This window comes from Lissotriton vulgaris, chromosome 2_1, assembly GCF_964263255.1.
Source record: "Lissotriton vulgaris chromosome 2_1, aLisVul1.2, whole genome shotgun sequence".
Classification (NCBI taxonomy): Eukaryota; Metazoa; Chordata; class Amphibia; order Caudata; family Salamandridae; genus Lissotriton; species Lissotriton vulgaris.
Genome location: NC_141687.1, coordinates 2,118,890,470 through 2,118,913,176, shown reverse-complemented (window position 1 = coordinate 2,118,913,176; position 22,707 = coordinate 2,118,890,470). Strand labels below are relative to the sequence as shown.

Sequence of the window (22,707 nt, the reverse complement as noted above, 5' to 3'; positions counted from 1 at the left end):
CCAGGAAGACTGAGGAACAGTGCTGCCATTGCTGAGGGACTGGGAGCTGACCTACAGTTTCTGTGATTGCTGAGGAAGAGGAACAAGGGACTGTCTGCTGTGTCCCCTTTACTTGCAGAGGAGCTGTCCTATGTGCTTTGCCTCCTCTGAAGTCCACCTGACTCTAAGGGCCTGGGTAGAGCTGACCTTCTGTTACCCAAGACAGGGACACAAAAGTTTGCAGAGGAAAACATCTTTCCAGCGCTAAGTGGGCTTGGCTGCGCCTTGATGGTAGACTCATGACTTTACCCTGCCTCCTGTGTAGTGTGGACTCGGTGTGCTTGTCAGCACACAGTGGGGCTTCGTATGAGGTCTGCAATTGACTCGGTGTGCAGTCGGCACACAGTGGGGCTCCGTGGGAGGTCTGCAATAGACTCGGCGCTCGAGAGTACGTGCAGGCACTGGCCCGGTATAGAGAGGAAGTGAAGCACTGTGCAACAAAAAATCACCGCCGCCGGCCCGGGAGCCTTGTCAGCATTGTTTCCCTTCACCCGCATACGTCACGGGTAAAGCCGCGCTGGGAATGGCCACAGCGTTGGGGGTTGCCAGGCAACAGGGAGGCTCATCCGGACGAAGCCGCTTTGAGTCCTGAGGAAGTGCCTGGTACCTTCTAACGACCGGGGCTTCCCTATATCCGCAAAGAAGATCAGAGTGCGCCCAGGACAGGAGAGCACCGCCGGAAAGGAGCTGCTTCGCTGAAGTAGCAGCAGGGACTACCGAGCCCCCTCTCTCTCAGGTAACCGGAGCCCGGGTTGCGGGGAGTAATTGACTGGTGTGCGTCGCGCAATAAGCAGACCATGCAGTGTCAGCGTAAAAGGCCATTTTATTAGACCAGAACTGCGTAATCTGTACATAATAGTAACATAAACATAGTAATAACAACAAACCCCCACTCACACTCCCCTCTCATTCGTTTCACTCGTTCCGCTCCATCACCAAGCCCTAGAAGCTCCAACCATGCTTTATTCTTACCCCTCAATCACTTGTCACCCAGCCCACTCCTTGCGTCCTGCCATTCACGCTTCTATCCGCCCTACGAACTCCCCCCCCCCCCCCCCCAGGGATGGGGGTGCCAGCTCTTGACCCCCCTGTCCCTTCAAATCCTGCCTACAGCAGCTCTGGCATAAACTGGCAACGCTATGGACCGACCCAAACACACCTCCAGCTGCCGGGTGGGTGGGTGGCCTTTTTAGCTCCCTCCCGATGGTGCCAGGCGCAGGAAGAGGAAGTTTCCTTCCTCCCCTGCGCCTAAATACCCACCCCCTAACTCCTCCCCTTCCCCTACCTGGCCTATCCCTGCGCGAATGACCCCGGGGGAAGACTAGTCTGCGACTCTGCTTCCCCCGGGGCCCGGCATCGCGCAAAAAACAGACCACGCAGTGTCAGCGTAAAAGGCCATTTTATTAGACCAGAACTGCGTAATCGGTACATAACAGTAACATAAACATAGTAACAACAACAAACCCCCACTCACACTCCCCTCTCATTCGTTTCACTCGTTCTGCTCCATCACCAAGCCCTAGAAGCTCCAACCATGCTTAATTCTTGCCCCTCAATCACTTGTCATCCAGCCCACTCCTTGCGTCCTGCCATTCACGCTTCTATCCGCCCTACGAACTCCCCCCCAAGGGATGGGTGTGCCCGCTCTTGACCCCCCTGTCCCTTCAAATCCTCCAAACAGTGAACCCCCTGTAGGCCGGTTCACTGCCCCACCCCCCTTCCAGGTCCGCCAGTCCGCATCACACACTCCCGCATTCACTCCCTGCGACACCAGATAGCCTCATTCCACAACTTGCTCACCACATCTCTCATCTCCATCATGTAATACGCATTGCCCAGCTGGGACAAGTGCTCCCCGTCGTCCCTGAAAACTAAAGGCTCCTTCAGTCGTATCCCGCCATGTGCAATAACCTTAATGTCTTTGTCACCACAGTAGAGTCTCATTGCCCTATTGAGCTTTCTTCGTGCTTTCTCGATGGCCCCATGCTTCATAGCCCCTCTCCACACTTTCCTGGGGACCAACTCAGTCCAGGCAATGCAGGTCCCTGCAAGCCTCGCTTTCAAAACCTCCAGGTCCCGTTGCATGAGTTGTAAAAGTGCCAATCCGGACAGTTGCACCAGGTCATTCTCCCCCAGATGAATGATCAACAAATCAGGACATCCCCTCTGTGGGATCATCTTCGTGAGCCAGGGCAGTAGTGCCCCCCATCGCATGCCACTTTTGCCCCACCATTGTACCTCGTGCAAGTGCCCTTTTAGTCCCAGGTTACGGCCGTAAACCTGCTGCTCCGCATATTTGGATGCCCAATGCACGAAGGAGTGCCCAACAATCCAAGTCACCGTCTTACCGCCCGGTCCACCCACACAACCTACGAAGAAAAAGATGTTAGAACAAGAAAAAACAGTCTGAATCAACCAACATCCTGCCTGGGACCACCCTACTTCCTCACATACCTCCCACAACAGCGCGACTTCCATCGCCCAAGTCTCCTAATCCTATCCCAGGACCAACCCAACTTGGCCGCCGCTGTCGCAGCCCCAATCCGGAAAGTGTGGGTCCCAAAACCAGCCTCATCCATGCCCAACCGCCTCAAAGCCTTGCGCAAAACAGCCAACAACTGGCCCGCCGTCACTCTTGCGCCAGATGCATGCCAAAAAATCTCCCCACACCGCACACTCCCCGTCCCCAGGAAAGTTCGCCATTCCAACACTGGGCAAACCGCCCCGCCTGTCTCATTCATCCACACCCACTTGCCCCTGCCCAACTGATCAGTCTTGGAGCACCCCAGCCAAATACCCAAGTACCCCCCATCCACTCGAACCTCCCCAAACAACCTTCCAGCCCCTCTCCTCGTACCCAAAAGCTCAGACACCCGAAACGCCCCGAAAAACATCCACACCATACACAAGCGAAAAATACCCACCACAACCAGGTCATAACAACATTCCGGCAACACCTCAACCAGCCGGACCAACAACTCAAATGTCACCGCCTCCCTCAGCCTACCCCCCCCCCCCACTCCCTCGCTCCCTGCCCCAGCCCCGCAACATTCTGCTCAGTATCACATCCTTGGTTGGGCCAAAGCCCAGAAACAAAACACAGTAGAAAGATATCCCCGCCAATTTACCAGATATCGTAGCCGCAGTCAAACCCCGATCCATGCAATCCAACACATAACCTCTCAGCCCTTGTTCCACAGCCGACTCCACACCCACAACGCCAGTCACCGTCCAGCCCATGAAAGTACTAAATTCAGACCATGCCAAACGATAAGTCCTCCTCGTGGTCACAGCCAGCGAACCCTCCACCAGTCCAAGCATCCTCACTCCCCCAAGGCCCAGATGCCGGCCGGCAGCTCAGTCTTGCATGTATCCGCTCCCGGTGCCAGGTGTCGAAACCGCTGCCACTGCGAACAAGACAAAGTATCCGCAATGTCATTATTCGCCCCAGGGACATGCTTAGCCCGAAACACCACATTCAACCGCAGACACGCCAACATGAACCTCCGCAACAGCCGCAACACTCTCAGGTCCCTTGCCCTCTGATGATTCACCAGCTCCACCACCGTCATATTGTCTACATGGAAGAGCACAGACCTGTTCCGAAATTCCTCCCCCCACACCACCAGCGCCACCAGCAAAGGGAAGAACTCCAAGAAGGCAATGCTCCTGCCCTGTTTGATCCAGGAGGCCGGCCAGCTCTCCGCACACCACCTGCCATCCCAGAAGACACCAAACCCTGCCGCGTCAGAGTAAATTTGGCATTGCCAGACCGCCCTCTCCTCGTCAAATTCCAAAGACACACCGTTGAAGTCCAGCAGGAAAGTAATCCATGTCCTCAAGTCCGTCCTCACTCCCATGGAAATCCTGACCCTGTGATGTGGAAGCACTGCCCCCGACATGGCCATGCCGAGCCGCCTGCAGAACGTCCGCCCTGCCCGCACTACCCTACACGCAAAGTTAAGGAAACCCAGAAGTTTCTGCACTGCCCGCAAAGGAATCCGCCGTTCCCCCACAGCCCACTCCAGACATGCCAGGATCTCCGTCACTTTGGCCGCAGGAAGGAGTCCAGTTCGATCCCCAGGAAGGTGAGGCAACAGCTGGGACCAGCCGTCTTCTCGGGGGCCAGAGGCACCCCAAACTGAAAGGCCATCTCCTGGAATCGCGACAGGGCCCTGCCGCAATCCCCGGTATCCGACCTCCCAAGGAAAGAGGAAATCATCCAAGTAGTGAGCGACTGCACGACACACACTAACACGCACCATGACCCACTGCAGAAAAGTGCTGAACAGCTCGAACAGAGCGCAGGAGATGGCGCACCCCATGGGCAAAACCTTGTCCACGTAGATGGCCCCCCCAAACTACATGCCCAAGAGCGGAAAATCCGCAGGGTGAATAGGCAGTAAACGGAAAGCAGACTTGATGTCACACTTCGCCAATTCCGCTCCCGTCCCACACACCCTCACCAGACGGATCGCATCGTCCACCGACGCATAGAGCACTCTAGAATCCTCCACTGCAATAAAGTTGTTCACTGACTGGCCCTCCGGCCATGATAGATGGTGAATCATCCTGAACTCCCCTTCCTCCTTCTTTGGCACCACCCCCAAAGGGTATATGATCAGGTCCTGCAACGGCCAGTCAGTAAACGGGCCAGCCACCCTTCCTTCCTCTACCTCCTTCTTCAACTTAGCAGACACTACGCACAGCAATTCTTTGGCAGATCTAAAATTTTCGGCCCAACGTCGCTCCCTGGGACCCCATTAGCCCACCCGAAAGCCCTCAGTGAAACCCCAGAAAAGCCGCGCCGCCGCCTCCTGATCTGGGTAGCACGAGAGCCACGGGGCCATCGCCTCCACCCTAACCGGTGTAGGCGCCCTTCGGTCCAGGGTGGCCCCGCCCTCTGGCGTTCCTCCATTGCTCTGAGGGTGTGGTGAGCGTGAGGCACTGCGTAAGGGCATGCTTCGCACCGCACTTCGAGCACTCGTGTTTGAATTTACAGGGATACCGGGAACAATACCCCTTATTGTAGCTCCAACAGGCCCCCGTGGAATAACCCCCTGGCTTGGACTGCTGCCCTGAGACAATGGTGCTGGGCACTGTTCCACCCCCCACCCCACCTTGGGCGGGACGCGGCGGAAAAGACCGATACACAACCGGTAGGCCACTGGCCGTGTGTGTGGACGCAGTGGAGTGCGAAGACGCCATCCACTGAACCCAGAATTCCTGATCCACCTCCCCCCAACTCTTCTCGGGATTCGCGCTAACCCTGGCTCTAAACTCCTCATCATAGCTTAGCCACGCAAAACCCCCGAACTGCATCTGGGCCTTGCGTATGATGTCCATGTATTTGAAAAGCGCAATCGCCCTGTCCAAATACTTCTGGCAATAAACACTGGCATAGATCAAGAACGCCGACGTCCAGTTCTCCATCGTCACCGGCACCCTAGGGCGCCTCGTCAGCTCCCACTCCTCTTCCTTAGACCCCTCCTTAGCCTGCACCTCCCTGTGTAGCAACTTAAAGACATCCACAGACTCATGTTTCCAGATCCGATCCTTGAGCTTCTCCGATAGATGCGACCCCAAAGGCATCGCCAGCCCCATATATGGTAGCTTCTTAGGCACCTTCACTCCCTTCTCCTCCTTACCATCCCCTTTGTCCGTCTGCACCCCCAAAGTCACCGACTTACCATCCACCTTTTTACCATCCTCGGGTGGACCGCCCGATGGCTTCTCCGCCTCCCGCACCGAACCATCACCCACTCCCACCGACCTGCAAGTCCTCTCCCCCCCCCCCCCCCGGGAACGTCTTCCCAGGCCGCCCACCAGGCTGGACTCCCTCACCTGGACCACCGCCGTCCCGGCCTTGGTCTTCGTCGCCGCCTTGTCCTGCAATACACCAAGGTCGCCGTTGTCCGCAGCGCCTCCTAAGCCTTCCAAGTCATCCCGCACCTCCCCGTCCTTCAGCTCATCACTCTCCGCACCATAATTCAACTCAAGCACCGGTTCCAGATCCACACGCAAATTGTCCACCTCCTTCACCACTCGCTTCACACCTTTCTGCACACCTCCCCGCACACGCCTGCCACTCTCCACACGCGCTGCAGGAGCCCGAGCCCTCGGTGGAGGGACAGCCGCCGCGGACTGCCCTACTGCTTCCGTCCTGCCTCTTGGAGCCGTCTTGCGCCCCGCCAGGCACCCTCGGGCTCTGCTGACAGCCGCCGGCTTGGATCCCCTCCCACCCCTCAGGTCGCCCCAACCTGAGCGGGCCCCAGCACCATCGAGCCTCAAAGCCGTCCTAGCCGTCCCTACCCCTGCCATACTCCCCTTGGGGGGTTGTCCTGCACTGCCTTCCTGGCCCTGACCCTCCTTAACTCTTTCTCCAGCTCTGCCAACCTTTCCTCTTCAGAGGTCGGTGTGGGGGGACCCTCAACCTCGTGGCCCCACACTGCTCCCACCCTGGCTCTGGTCTCCTCTGCCCACCTGACCTCTTGGATCTGCTCCAAAATCCTTTCACCCCGGGCCCTGTCATCCCAGGAAGTGGCACCACAGATCTGGGGGGGCGGAGGGGGCGGGCAGTAACCAAAAAAGTCAGCCCCCGGGGGGAATAAACCCACCTGCGGAAAACCAGGAATCCAACCAGGCCCCCCTCCCATGGGAACCAGAGTGGAAGGCCCACCCCGGCCCCCCAGGTCCCCCACCGTCACCTGCCTCACCGGTGCAGGGGTGCCTGCCCTAGAACTGGTGGACAGGTCGATGGGGGCCTTCTCTCCCAGTCCCCCGCCCTCCCTAGAATCGTCCACCGTCAAGCCAGCCTCAGGGGTGGTGATAGCAGCCTGCCCGACAGACTCAGAGGCCCCCTCCCCCCTGGGGCTCCCGGTGGCACCAGAGCAGGCCCAGTGAGGCTGTCCGCCTGCCCCTCCCCCTGCACAGTGCCGGCCAGCACCTGCAGAGGCCCCAGAGGCGGGAGCGCGGAGGGCGCGGCCCTCACAGCAGCCCCCGTGGCCCCAGGCAAGAATTCGATCTGGGGATAGGCCCGCGGGGGCAGGCTCCGCCGTTTCCCGCCCCTCGCCAGGTCCCTGGGCGCTCCGCCCCCCCTCCGATCATGGCCCTGCTCTGCCGCATCAGGCTCGTCCTCCTGACACGCTACCACTGCGGCCTTGACCCCGGCCGAGGCAGCGCGCGTGCCCCTAGTGGCTCCCACCCAGGCCTGGTCCAAAACCCCCGGCTGGATAAGGTCTTCCCCCCCGGCCCTCGCGAGCAACAGCAAGGCCTCCCGGATCTGTTCCGAGGACACCCCCGACATCTCACGAAACACTACGCTGCAGGCGTGAACAAGGAAAACCCAGCTGCCGTACAACAGCTCCGACGCCGATCGTCTACCCAAAAACTTGATGACTACGCTGTAACCTGGAAATAACTAGCCCTAAACTAACCTCCTTTTTAGCTCCCTCCCGATGGTGCCAGGCGCAGGAAGAGGAAGTTTCCTTCCTCCCCTGCGCCTAAATACCCACCCCCTAACTCCTCCCCTTCCCCTACCTGGCCTATCCCTGCGCGAATGACCCCGGGGGAAGACTAGTCTGCGACTCTGCTTCCCCCGGGGCCCGGCATTGTGCCGCGTGAGAGGTGTTGTATTCTTTTTGAGTGCATAAGTGCAGCACCCTTCGCGCTACACCGGGGGCATTTAAGAGAATGGCACCCATTTTGGTTTCAAGCACAGGAAGGGGCAATGTTCAAAGACTGTGTCCCGGGTTGTGACTAGCGCGGCGATTGCGCTTTTGAAAAGGGAAAGTGAACAGACGAGGGTAACACATTCCTTGCTACAGAGGGGGCACCAGTTTTTAAAGTGACTTACACACTCTAGGAACCATATTGAGCCTACAAGTGCCTCAACATTTACAATCCCGTTTTCGCTAGACAAGTGAACCTTTTACAAGAGAACATTGCTACAGTGAATCATTTTACTAGAAGAACCATTACTGGAAGAACGTCTAATTTTGTTGTAGGTTGGATTTATAACGTTTTGATCTGCTTAAATCTACATAAAGTAACTTATATTTTTATAATTTGTGTGGGGTCCTTTTGTGGTGTTTCATTAACTTACTGTGAGTGTTGGTACAAATACTTTTACACATTGCCTTGGGGATAAGCCTGTCTGCTCGTGCCAAGCTACCAAGGGGTTGAGCAGGGTTATCAACAGTGTGTGTCCCCCTTACCCTGACGAGAAGCAAGGGTCCATATTTGTACAATGGTAATAACCTCTGCCAACTCGAGTCCCCCAGATCGAACAATAAGGAAATACAGTTCATGGCAAAATACATCATAAAATCAATAACCAGTGTGAGAGGAGAGAGAAAGAGACAAAAAGAAATAATATATTGCAATATCAGTATGCAATTCAATATTCATACAAACCTAACATCAATGAGCTAATGCACAGGGTGCAATAGTCAGAAATAGCCAACCTTACAGCTGGAAAGGTATAGCTTATGCAATATCACCAGCCGATGAAGTGCAAGAGAATCAGGATAGTTCCGTTCAAGGGAAATTCAAAGCTTGGACCGACAGCATGTCACGCCCAGGATTTTTAAGGATAATAGCCAGCCAGAGTAGCATAGAGAGTACAGCAGCAAAGAGCTCCCTTCTCAAAGGCAAACATGAAAAAAATAATGTGTCCGTTTGTAACAAAACTGGTGCTCTTGTAACGCGCTCTGATACCCAATACGTTCTGGTCCAGTTCCTGCTATATAAAACTCTGGGGAAAAAAGAACAGCTACTTCCAAGTTCTTTTCCCACAGAAATAATCATACCCCAAGAGGTTTAGTCCAACCCCTAAATTTTTCATTTTCACAGTTTTACACCATTTTATTGATTGAGTTCATGAGGTGATCATTCTTCAAGCCAGTTCATCGGGAATTTTAACAAATCAGTCCTTTGTTCATCTGGATATCATTATTACACCTCGGAAGCAGGAAAAACAATTGAGACTTCTCCAAAGACTCATGCTCACTTCCACATCAGCTTGCAACATAGTCGGCACAATATTTCATAGAAAGAAATACTCTAACAGTAGGAAGGAAATTCTAGTGATCTGCTGTACACAGCTTAACAAGTAAATCAACATTTTCAAAATAATGAAGGACAAAATACATGCTTCTGGGGCCTACATTAGAAAAGGGAAAAAACTCTTGAGTTTTGCGGCTTTCATTGAGAAATCATAAATCGTCATTTTTTTCAGGAGAATAAAACACACAAAAGAAAACGATATTCAAGGATTCATTTTTCTGTTTAAACTCATAAGCATAATCTCATTTCTAAATAAAAGCTATAATCATTTTCTTGTTAAGCAAAAGAAATCATAATGCGAAAAAACATTTTACTTTAAGCATTTTTCCTTATTATATTTTTATAATTCTACTTGTATTTTACATTTATTGAGCTTTTCTCTCGTAACATATGTTTCATAATCACGTTTTCCATTTTTTCTGCACTTTTATCTTTACAGCTTCTGATTACTAAATGTGTCATGTCTTTGCTGCACGTTTCACGTTGCACCTTAAAGAATCTTCCATTTTAATAATTGTTCACACTGTTAGTTAGGTTTATTAAAACACACTTATGAGCAGACTTGATCAAGCAAGTTATTTGCAAATAATCAAAATAATCATGCTCCATCAATCCCCATCTGATGGTGAATCAAGCCATCACCCATTCTACATAATCTGATTACGATCTCATTATCTTAGAATGCACTTGTTCTCATTAGTTTTAGTCTAACACCCCCTATATCTCTCAATACTTCATAGTAAGCATCCTTTTTGTCTTCCAACTCTATTTCATCTGTTTTCCTTTTTCTTGCTCCACGTTTTGTTTCTTCTGTTTTCGCTTTTACAGCGATCATATATCAGTATTACTATTAGTATGCCAGCAACAAAAGCAATTATTGGTGTTAGTATTCGTCCTAACAAGCTGTAACTTAGTGCTGAAAACTAATTTCCTATAGAGAAAAACCCTTACTACGTTTCTCCCATGCACCATCAACTTTTAATTCTGTCAGATCATTACACAAATGTGTAATGTTACTGATATATCCCTCCAAGTCTCTGCTTTAGTCAGGGATATAAGTGGTACATTGTTGAATCTTCAGCATACTACAGACTCCACCTTCTTTTGCCAATAACACATCAAGGGCCTATTCTGCAAAATCATTGATCTCATAGCAACCATTTCAGTATCAACCATCAAGAACCCACATGCAGTATCCGTTGATAAACGATCAACCACTGTAGATAATTTTCAAATTTTATGTGAGTTCAAAATCACCCCCACTGAAGGTACAAATATACCAAGAATATCACCCACAATTTCTGCAGCACTTATTCCTCTTTCATTTTGTGTTGGTTTCTTTTCATTGATTCCATGATTTTCATTCATGTGGTAGATCTTAGGAAAAACTATACCTACATAAGGACATCCATACCAATGTTGTGGCAATCTATAATAAGCATTTTTACCACACATATAATAAATTCCAGGATAAACTGGATCAGTACCACCTCTTGAGCCCCAACCCCTCGTAATTAGGAAGGTATTTTCACATCCACTAGAATCAATGAAATAATTGTTCTATTCAGTCTTTTGTATAATAAGCAAAGCTTCCCTTTGTGATGCCAATCTAGAGTCATTGCAGCATATGTCTCACCTTTCTAATAATCACTCTCCCTATGAGCCCATGGAGGTATATTAGTTTTTTGTTCTGTAGCTTTTCTCTTAAACTCTTGTCGCCTATCTTCTACAGTATTTATAAATTCTATTTCTACACTACATAAACTACAAGTAAGATTATTTCGATGCACGTATACAGTATCTCCCATATATTCTGCATTATTTCTTCTATTCACTATATTCATATTTATCCTAATAGGAACTTCTGAAAAAAACTAAATCATGATTAGAATAAAAATATTGAACCTGCTCTTTGCCATAGAATAGACTTGTTAGCACACTACAAGAAATTCCATATGTTAAGGAAGGTGGTGATAGGTCACCTCTTCTGACATAGACGAGGGTAACTCCATGCAACAATCTCTGCGTTCATAGTGTCTACATACTCATATAAAAGTTAAGTAAAATCATTCAATGAAAAGTCATTAATAGAATCATCTTAGCATAGTTATTCCCTGTTAGTTTTTTAATATTAGTCTCTGGATCTCCTTTAAGAACTTTTGTTATGTCAGTTATTATCTTTACATAATAATTAGTAGAATTAACATTAACAGGATACATAAAAGAAGGCACTATTAAAACTAGTATTAACCATACAAAAAATATTATAAGGACACAAATGAAGGAAGAGTTAAACACCTTCACCTTATTAAACCTTGATTTTGATTACCAGTCTAAATTCTATCAATTTTATGGAAAAAGGAAAAATCTATTAAATAAATAGTGTAAAATAATTTTCAATCAACTTAGACTAAAGATTTTACTAGCAAGGTTTGTTTAGCAAGGTTTGTGTACCCCACACACTTTTTCCAGCTTCAGGTCACGACCTTATTTTCAAATCTCCTCTCTTTTTTTCTGCACCCCTTTTCTTAAGCGCAGTTAATTTAGGGTGGCTCAGATGATGAGTTGTCTTTGGAACAAAACGCAATGAATTATTTTTCCCAATCATTTGTTGCAGCAGCCAAATATGTCCATTCAGGTGCTGTGTACTTTTTACTTGGGATTTGTGTTCTTTTTGTGCCTTAAGGTCAACGGAAACATGATGGAGCTAATGATATTGGCTAATTACTCCATCTCCACATCTGGACTGAGCTGGCCCAACTGCCTTGGCCCCCGCCAGCCCCTAAAACCAAGATCAAAAGCTTGGGAGTCTGGCTGGATAGATCTCTTAAATTTGATCACCAAGCAGTGAAGCTAGCAGCCTCCTGCTTTGGTATCATCGGACTGATTCAGAACATTTTCCACTTCTTCCGGTGCCCGCTTGAAGAGTCATGGTCCAGGCGTTGGTTCTTTCCTGCTTGGACTATGGGAACTCCCTCTACCTTGGTGCCCCCAAATCCACTACAAAGAAACTGCAGGTTGCGCAGAACTGTGCAGCCAGGCTGCTACACAATATTCCCAAAACACACTCTGCAAAGCCTGCTCTTAAAACACTGCACTAGCTGCCAATAAATGAACGCATAATGTTTAAATCATTATGCATAGCTCATAAAACCCTTTGGGGTATCAGTCCCAAAATCAATGACTCCCTTGTTACTTTCTATCGCCCCTTAAGATGCCTCCGTTCAGCCAATATGTTTCTGGTATCTGTACCTAAAATCAAGAGAGCCAGCTCCGGGGGACGTACTTTCTCTTAAAACACCTCTAGATTATGGAACACCCTTCTTATTCATCTTCGTTCAACGGCCCACCATCTTTCTTTTCGGAAGCAACTGAATACCTGGCTTTTGCAGAATATGTGTTAATTCTCCTACTCCATCTGCTCACTGTCACCAGCGCTGGGATGCCTGTGGGTAGCTATGCGCATTACAAATGTTAATTAATAATAATAATAATAAGTTTTGTTCAATGAATTGTATTTTCATCTCCTTCAGTATCGCTTTGTTCAGATTGGCTAAAGATGTCAATTAAAATCATTGGAATCTTTTAATTCAAAGTATATTTCAACTGCTTAACTCCTCCAGGCGATTTATCACCTTTTCTTGATCATTTTTAAGAAACAATGTCTACTTCGTGCGATTTAAGACTTTGCTTAACTGATTCCCTATTTACTTTTTCTCTATTTCTTTCAGGGATCAATTCTCTTTGAGCTTCAACAGTGACCGTGTTATATGATCCAGTAGCTTGTACCCACTTTACTTGATTCTCAGTCCGTTCAGGCTCCTTTTGTTCTCTTTGTTCACCTTCAACTGACTCTGTACTTTCAAGTGGACATGGGACTTGACGAATATGACTTGTGTGAATCTAGTTAGGCAAGCCACCATATTTAACTGCTGTTGTTGTCACAGGAAACACCTTATATGGGCCACCCCAATGAGGTTTCAAACAAGACATCCTCACAAGCGTCTTGATGAGCACCCACTATCCGGGGCTCAAATCATGTGTTTGTTCTTGCTGAAATTCTCCAACCTGATGAGACACAGAACGCACCATGTCAGCAAATCCTTTGCAATAAACGAGCACTAAATCATCAGTTATGTTCACAAGTTGATTTGCTGGGACTGTTTGCTGTCTCATAGCCCTCCCCATCACAATTTCATGTGCGGACAGTCCAGTTCCTCTGTCTGGGATACTTCTCAAACTCATCAACACCAATGGTAGAGCATCAGGCCATTTCAGTGTTGTGGATGCACAAACCTGCTAGTCTTGATTTTATTGTGCTGTTGATTTGCTCGACCACACCAGATGCTTCAGGTCGATAAGCACAATGCAATTTTTGTACAATCTGTGATGCAACACAAATCATCTGAATCACTTCATTATTAAAATGAGTTCCTCCATCAGATCCTAATGAGACTGAAAATCCAAACCTTGGTAAATCTCTAAGAAGCAGTTTATCAACAGTTAAGCTTTCATTACGTCTTGTTGGGTATGCCTCAACCTAACGTGAAAACAAACACACAATCATTAACACATATTTTAATCCATGGCAAGGAGGCATGTCAATAAAGTCTATTTGCATACGCAGGAATAGACCTGCTGCTTTTCCAATTCGACCCAGACTTACAACTGTCTTCCTTGCTGCATTTATTTGTTGACAAGTTATGCACCTTTGACAGAGACTTTCTGCAATGACTAAATTTAGGGTTATACCATGTCTGTTTGAAAAGTCTAATCATAGCATCTCTGCCCACATGTGTTGGACCATGACAAATTCTTGCCATATGTGATAACAAACTGTGTGGAAATATTGGTCTTCCATCTGTAAATCCACACTTCATCATCTATTCTGCGTGTACATCCACCCACCCTTCTTTTTCCATATCACTAACCACATCTTGTAATTCTCTGATTGCTTCCCATGTTCCAACAGACCGGAACTTTAATCTGCATTCTGTTTGATCAGATCATTCTTTCAAATGCTCCCCATTGATTGTATAGGAATTTTGAGCACAGAAATTTGCAATTTTATTGGCATATCTGATGGCCACTATGACATAGTCACAACCAGATTTATGTGCTGGACATTTCACCACTCCATTTGGGCAGGCAATTGCAGTGTCATCAATAGATCTTTTACACACTCTTCGTTTCATATGGGTGAACCTGAAGAGGTCAAAAACCCATGTTGAGACCACAACTGCCCAAAGTCATATACTACCCTGAAACCATATTGACTATCCGTAAATATGGTAACTCACATTTGCTTTGCAGGACAACATGCTTTTGTCATCTCAACTAGTTCTGAAATCCTCTGCTGAGCTCACTCCTTTCAACCATGATGCTTGGAAAAGTCAGTGTTTCTCTGACTCAGCCCAGCTCCATTCCACTAAATATCGTAGTTGGCAGCTATGAAATAGAGCGTGAGATCAGGGATCCCAAGACCTCCTTCATTTGGAGGAAGGTAACTGACAGGCTGCTTCATTCTTGGCTTGCGGCCCTGCCAGATAAATTGGGAGAGCTCTGACTGTACCTGCTGAAGCCAACCAGTGGGAGGCTGTAGAGGGAGTGTTTCAAAAAGGTAAAGGAGTTTGGGGAGGATTATCATTTTGACAGCCGCGATGCACCCCAACCAAGAGATCGAGTTGTAGTTCCAGCGCCACAGATCCGTGCGTATGTGTGAGTGCAAGATTTTGTAATTGACTGACCTCATTGCCTGTAAAGTAGGAGCTAGTTGGATTCCCAGTTAGGGAACTGTGTCAGCAGATATGGCGGGCTTGGAGGTTCGTTAATAGCTGAGGTGATAAGGAGAGATTTAGGGCTGTGGACTTCGTGATGTTAATTTTGAAACCAGACGACCACCCAAAGGAGTCCAGTTCTTCCAGGAAAGTGCCCAGAGCACTTGCGGGATCCGACAGGGTGACTAGAACATTATCTGCGTATACTAACTGACTAATAGTGTGGATGTCACTACCAAAGCGTACACCTGTGACACATTGCCTGGTGCCTCTGTGAATACGAAAGGGGGAGGATGTATGCTCATTTACCCGCACTGCAGCAGAGGAATCTCAATAGCAATTGAGGCTGCAGGTCCTCATTTTTCTCTCCAAGACCGAAACAGATCAGCACTTGTTCTAAGTAGGGCCACTGTACGCAATTGAATGCCTTTTCGGCAGCAATGGCAAGGAGCATGTAGTCTCCCGGTATGCGAGCGGCCTTTTCAATGAGATGAAGTACCATCTTTGTATTGTCTCTGGTTTGACGTTGGAGTATAAAGCCCGCCTGGTCAGGGTTGATTATACCAGGCATATAGGGAGCCAGTCGAGCTGCCAGGATACTGGTGTAAAGCTTCAGGTCGATATTCACAACTCTCCAGTCTACGACTCTCCAGTCTGGCCTCGCCCTGCATCTGTTTTAGAGTGGCATACACCAGATCGAGCGACGTTGGGGCAGCAGGGTCAATTGAACCCACAGGCTCTCCTTGTGTACTTGCCAAACTGTCATCCTCATAAATCTGACTAGTGGCTGAGATGTCCCACTTAAGTTTGCAGGCTGTGACCGCTTCTTCCGCATGAGGGCAAGTTCTTAACTTAGACCTGTGTTTCTGAGTAATAGTCTTATTGCGCTGTACCTTTTGTGTAGCAAAGGACTCCTCTGAGTCTGACACTTCAGATGTATTACCATCAATTGAGAGCGAAAAAGTCTGTGTCATCATTAAGCGAAAAAAACATGTCCCCCTCTGGGGATCCTAAAGCTGCTTTACGTCTAGGCACTTTTAATTTTGGCCCATTGCATTTCCCAAAAATAAAGCTGATTTTGAAGTCTCAGTGTAATAGAAAAATTGTCATTACCTTTCACAGCTAGTTCTGTCTCTGAGATCAGGCTGACAGGTTCAGCTGTACTCCTATCGGCGTCTATCATACTGCCGGTTGAATCCTGTTGCTCTGGTAGGGCCTGTTGTCCTGGCAGAATAGCAGACTCCGCAGCCTCCGCCCCCTGCTGCACCAACTCCGATCCGGGACATTGCTGCAACAATGTATCGTCGAAAGGTGGAGCCCAGCCAGACTCAGCTGCTCCTTTCATCCCGGTCTCAGCTGAGCTATTGTCACTCTCCACACCACCTGCAGCCACTGTAACTGAAGCAGACACCAGCAGAAAGGCCTCTGCAACTGTAGGTTGTCGGAGGGAGACCTCTGTCCCGGCCACACAAAGCTTACTCTGTCCTTCATTTCCACTCTCCCTCGCCTTGCCACCCGTCTCCTCCGTTTTTTTTTTAGAGGGGGCCGGCACAGAGATTGGCGCGATCCCTGCTGAGCCGTGGCACCAGCAGCGACCGCAGCCTCCTTCAAGGGATCCTGCAGAGCAACCTTCACGAGTCTATTCGACTTTGGGCCCATCGTCTTTTGGCAGCCTGAACAGACTCCAATGCTGTGCCCAGGTGACTACTTTGATCTCCCGTTGTAGTGCCTTGATCAGTGTGGCCATCCCCCTGGATCTCCGATGCAGACCGCGGTACAGCAGCCACCTGATCAGGTGATCAATACGGTAAGCGCGTAGTGGCATATCGGCACATTTTCAATAATCCTTTAAAGTCTCGTGGTGAGAGTCTCTGCTGCAGCTTTCACAGAAGTCAGGCAGCGGCCATCTTGCCTTCCATGTGTCAATATTTGTAATGGCTTGGTTATCAGTGAAAAACTAGCAATCCACTGCCTGCAATATCCAACCATTCCCAGGGACATTCATACTTCTTTTTGTGTTCTCAGCTGCTTAATTTGCAAAATAGCATTAATCCTATCTTGAGACACTTTCCTGATTCCTTTCACAATATTGTGACCTAAATAAAGAACTTGCAGCCACATGCATGAAAGGAAATTGCATTCGCAAACGGTGCGAATCGCAAATTCGGCCGTTTGCGAATGCAATTTCCATTTTTGGAATGCATTAACATTTTGTAATTTTCGCAATTTAAGCAATCGCAAAATTCCGATTTCTTAAATTGCGATTGCATTTAAGGAATCTCAAATTGAGATTCCTTAAATGCAATGCATCAAACTCTGAAAATTTGCAAATTCACAAATAAGGGAAGCAAATTACCATGAAGTTGACCTTCATGGTAATTTGCGAAAACTTTGAAAAATGCACTAAAGTGCATTTTCCAAAATTACATTTTACACACACACATGCCCTTGGGGAATGTGAGCGTGCAAAATGTACTTCTAAGCAGATTTCAGGGGTGCAACAGGGTGTCCTTTGGACACCCCTGCACCCTTGAAATTGCATTCTTAATTTGCAAATTTCTAATGGTGAATTGCAAATTAAGAATGTCTTCCCATTCATTCCTATGGGCCTTAGGCCCATAGGAATGGATGGGGAAGTATTCCTTAATTGCAATTCTCAATTAGAGAATCGCAATTAAGGAATTTTAAGAAATCGCTATTTTTATAGCGATTTCTTGATGCATTGCAGTTTGCAATTCCTTAATTGCGATTCCTTATTTTTCGCAATTAAGGAATCGCAAAATGCAATATTGATGCATGTGCCTGTATTTTTTTTACAAAATTGTAATTTCGCTGGAGACACTTTATTTCTACCTACTGCACAATGGTTCAGTAGAGCCTATGTATCAGTCACACAAGCTTTTTGCATTTTTGATGCACCAACTAATCACTGTGTAGTGCATTAAAACTGAATCATTAGGCATTACTAATGATTCCAAACATTCCTTCAACATCTGATTGACGATTGAGGGGCTCTCTGTATACCCTTGAGGAACTCGGCACCATGCCAAGACACGATTTCTGAACTATAAAGCAAATAAATATTGGCTATCCGGATGCAGAGGTATCGAGAAAAATGCTTGATATAAATTGATCACTGAAAACCATTGCGCTTCACAAGGAATTTGATAAAGACTCACAGCTGGATTTGGCACTATTGGACAACAAGGCGTTACAATCTGATTGATCTTGCTTAAATCCTGAACTATTCTATATTTACCATTAGGTTTGCGAATTCCCATGGTTGGTGAATTGCATGGACTCACTAGAATCTATTTTAGGATACCTTGTCCAATTAACATTTCAATCACAGGTGTTATTCCTGCAATTGTTTCAGCACTCATTTTGTAAGCTGGTGTTCTTGGAAATTCTGCATTTGGTTTAACTGTAATCTGAATTGGAGCTACTCCTTTCATCAAACCAATGTATTTTCCTGACAAATCCCACATATCAGACAACGCTGTATCTCTCAATTCAACACGCAAATCGTTCGCTGTAAATAGAGGATATAAATCATTCACTTTTGTTACCTTCTTTACCATTTTGAAGACTACATCTTCATCTTTTATATGAAATGCTATTCCATCTGGTGTACAATAGATAGAGCAATTCATCTTGCCCAACACGTCCCTTCCTAATAGATTAACTGGACTTGTATCACACACTACAAATTTGTGTAAATCTTGAAATCCTCCAATTTGCTCTTTCACTGGTTTAGTCACTGGGGTCTTAATAATGTTTTTGAAACTCCTACAACTTGGATACTTTCTCCTGAGAGGGGTAGGTTAGGAATTTCCACAGTTCTCACAGTGGTACGGGTAGCACCAGTATCAACAAGTAACGTAATTGAGTTTCCATCTACCTCGCTATCCACATAGGGACCACACTGACCTACCTCTAAGGATGTACCAAGCATGCACTCCTCCTCCCCCCTCAGGCACAGTCATTGAGCTGCATCTGAATCCTTTTCATTCCACTGCATAAAATACTGTGAAGACACCTGCACATTTCAATCAAACACTTTATTTCGGCATGAATCCCATACAAGTCTCCCACAGTCACAATTTATCACCAATATACAGTATATCAAACTACAAAAGTAAACTTATGATAGATATCAGCATAAATTAGTAAAAAGACAATGCGTCTATAAGTGAAATTTTCCTTTTCAAATATATAATGACCTGCTTATACTTTTTCATGAATTTTTAGATGGTGCTCCTTTTTTTTGGATCTCTTGGATATTCTTCTTTCAGCCAATCTACAGCAATTTTACACTCAACCCACAAATCAGCAGGACCTACAATATCAAGCAAGCCACCCAAATTCTTTTACAAAACTTTTGAAACCTTCTCAAACCTTTCCACTTGTTTGTACCATTCCACTGCTTTTTTCTTAACCATGGGAAATCATTTGTAAAGGATAATATATCCTGCCTTGACCATGGGACATGAACAAACCATCCTTCTGGTACTTCTCTCAAAGGATATATTGTCACTTCAGCTGTTTCTGCCCTGTCTCCCACACAGGATACTGTGGTAAAGCCACTAGTCACATTTGTATCCTCTTTCTTTTTTGCCAATCTTCCTTTCCATCGATCCAACTCACCCCAATGGTTTAGCATGTTGATTAACTCTTTAACCCCTTCGATGCTGATGACGAGCTCAGCTCGTAATCAGCCACGGTGGTCGTGTGCTGATGACGAGCTGAGCTCGTCATGAATATATGGCATCCAGAATTTTACAGCACAGGGGAAAAATAACCACAGCAGCCAAGGTGTTAATCTGTAAATATTTCCTGAAACATTCCTCTCTCCAAATCTTTGTCACTGAAATCTAATCTATATGTCTTTTGTAAAGCTTTAGACTTCTCTATGTTAACTCCATATGTTTGTACAAGAAACTTTCATGTAAGCTTCTTGCCCTCCTTGTAATATTTTTACACATACAAATCAATTCGTCATCCAAATATTTTCCTAATCTCTCTGGACTAATCATACCTGAAATATTTTCTTCTAAATCCGCTTTTAACTTGCTCACATCTATGCTTTAATTATTATTCTGTAAGTGCAACCAAGCGCTATTTGTTTTATCCATTCATCTAATTTTCCGGAGAAGGACCTAATGATTTCTGAGTATCTTCACCTGTTTCACTTCTTCACCTTCCTGACGTAGGTGTCACTCTTTTCTCAATCTGCAATAGCCTCTTTGGATCTACATATATACCTTCGTTTTGGGGTTTCAACTGATCTTTCTGAGATACTAATGAATGGTTCCGATTCTTCTCCTGTAACTACACTCACATTTTCTCCACTACTTTCAATCAATCTTTGGTTAACCTCATTTATTTTTCTGTAAACTGAATGAACTCCACTCATATTTTTGTAAATGAAGAAAAGTCCTTGTGAGTAATCAATCCAGTAGCCAGTAGAGTAGATTATGTAGGTTTATTCAGTTACAGGTAAGATGGTACAGGCCCCACCGGGAACAGCTTCCTGCTGCTCAGCCCCACTCGTTCCAACTGACCACTCATCCAAACCATACACACATGAACATTCTATTACATCAAACTCACACAGGCTAAGCAGCAAGGAACTAGGAGACACAGGATATAACAATATTTCTATCTGGTATTGTTAAAACATGCACTCGATAAATTCCTTGTCCATCATTGTATAAAGAAACAATGGGACCAATCATCACTGGTATTGACAAAACATCTGGATTCATTGGTGTTACTATTCTTGGAAACACCTCTCCAACTGGATTTTGATTCTGATTTATGGGCACTTCAACCTGAATTAGTGGAGCACTTGGTAAAAAATGTATCTCTACTCTCTTCTGTTCCTCTTGATAAGGCAGAGGTTTATTCATCAAAAACTCATTTGAAAATTCATCATCTATGTCATCAAATTCTTCAGCAAATTCAGTATTCCTAGATTTACATTTTCAAAATTCTTCTTTTTTTCCTTAGATTTTTCTCCCTCATTCGTCTCAGCTACTATAACTGGAAACATTCTTGTTCCTTCTGCTATGTCTAATCTCCATATTTTCTTTTGAGCATCCCATTTTGCTTTGGCATATCTACTCACAGTATTCTTGTATCTAGTCTGACACCTTTCTCTTTCTCTTCTGTATGGCTCATGTTCCCATTCTTCTAGAGCTTCATACTGCATAGGTCTAGGATTAGGTCTCAAATTATTCAGTTGTCTCCTTAAATTCTCTAAAATTCTAGGATTAAAATTCCCATTTTCTGGAAATGCTAAATTACCATCTTGCTCAGTATATTTCATCCAATTTTCTAACCCTACGTATGATAATCCCTTTCTAATTACATGAATAAAGCAGGGGTCCCTTCAGAAGCCAAAAGAATTCCTTCTCTAATAGGTTTTGGCTCATTTTTACTAAATAAAGTTTGTAACGATTTTAATAACTTCATGATTCTCTACACTAAATGTAAAACTATATAACAAAAATTTACAAAAAATCTTTTTCCGTGTTATGATTCTCTGCTACCAATCAAAATGAATCAAGCTGTCCAATCCCAGCATGACTCACAGCAACTGACCAACACCAGCGCATAACTTTCTGATGTCAGTTTAACTCCTGCGACTGACCTTTCTTGTACAAAATCAGCGTCTACGTCCTTACAAAGTCTTTAATAATATAAACAACATAAAAAGAACTTGTCTGCTCCACTAAAAAAAAAAACGATAGAACCCTACACTCTGTGAATACTTTTGCTTCCAGCAAAATCTCAATCAGTGTGATTTTACCCTTACTCGAGTGATAACTCCCAGGACTTCTCCGGATGCGCTTTCTAAATCCTCACTATTCACACTTCAAGATTCCCTGTGCAAGTACCAACAATACGACCATTGTTCAACACTGCATCAACAGCAGACAACACACTTCGTGTATGCCACAACAAGACTGCCCTTAGGCTTTCACCAGGGATCTTAGAACAACGACTGACCCATTATTTCCATTAAGGTCAACAATGGACCACAACATATAATATAAAGATATGTAGTCAATCAATGTCTGTCTCTTGATTCCGTCTCTTCATTACCTAGAATATTTAGTCTAAACCTACCATCCTCTGCTAACAGAAACTGATCCAGCGGAAGTGGTATAATTTTTATAATCATTTACGATATCCCATATCTCATGAACAGAAACTTTCTTATAACCAAGAGTTTGGGCCCATAGAACCTCAATAACAACTTGCAAACATAAGGTCCTCCGATAGACCTTTAGGAGAGCTAATATATATATATATTTATATATATATATTTGTATTTGCTTTTTTATAATGCATTTCACATATAACCATCATCCACGTCCCTTATTCCCTCCACCCTACTCCCTCCTCCCGCCAAGCCATATTCCCATCTTCTTCCTGACAGGACTGTACTTTGCTTCTCCGGGAGTCCATAAAGTGTGAATAAACATTCCAAATTCGCCCTGCACTTAGCCAGTGCAGCCGTGTGCCTCCACCTCTCTTATTCACAATCCCCCATCCAATCCATGATATCGACGCCATTTCCCCCATACTCTGTTAAATTTCTTTGGGCACCCTCTTGCCTTGTACATTACTCTCTCCGCTGCCATGTATAGGTCCATGCCCCTTCTCCAATCATCTAACCTCAGCGGTGTGGGGACCCCCACGCCCGGGCCACGTCTCTCTTAGCCACCACTAATGCTAGAGCTACAAAGATTAGGAGTGGGTGACTCAAGTCAACATCGTTTTTATGCCCAGCAGCACCAATTTGGGGTCTAATGAC

The 22,707-nt window shown here is 46.1% G+C and overlaps 1 protein-coding gene across 1 annotated transcript; it reads right to left on the bottom strand.

The window, feature by feature from the left end:
* Nucleotides 1-1,794: 1,794 nt before the first annotated feature.
* On the bottom strand, nucleotides 1,795-16,227 carry LOC147733801 (uncharacterized). The gene is made up of 2 exons (XM_086957483.1): nucleotides 15,996-16,227; nucleotides 1,795-2,408 (listed from the first exon to the last, which is right to left on the bottom strand). The coding sequence occupies exons 1-2, from the start codon at nucleotides 16,225-16,227 to the stop codon at nucleotides 1,795-1,797; spliced, it is 846 nt and encodes a 281-aa protein (XP_086813609.1).
* Between the last annotated feature and the right edge of the window lie 6,480 nt (nucleotides 16,228-22,707).

What these genes read in the sequence shown, in the direction of transcription:
- LOC147733801 (XM_086957483.1), bottom strand. Translation starts at nt 16,227, where the DNA reads ATGAAAGGAGCAGCTGAGTCTGGCTGGGCTCCACCTTTCGACGATACA. An exon ending in GACAGAACTAGCTGTGAAAG is followed by an intron (nt 2,409 to 15,995) that starts GTAATGACAATT and finishes TTTTCTTCGTAG; the next exon opens with GTTGTGTGGGTGGACCGGGC.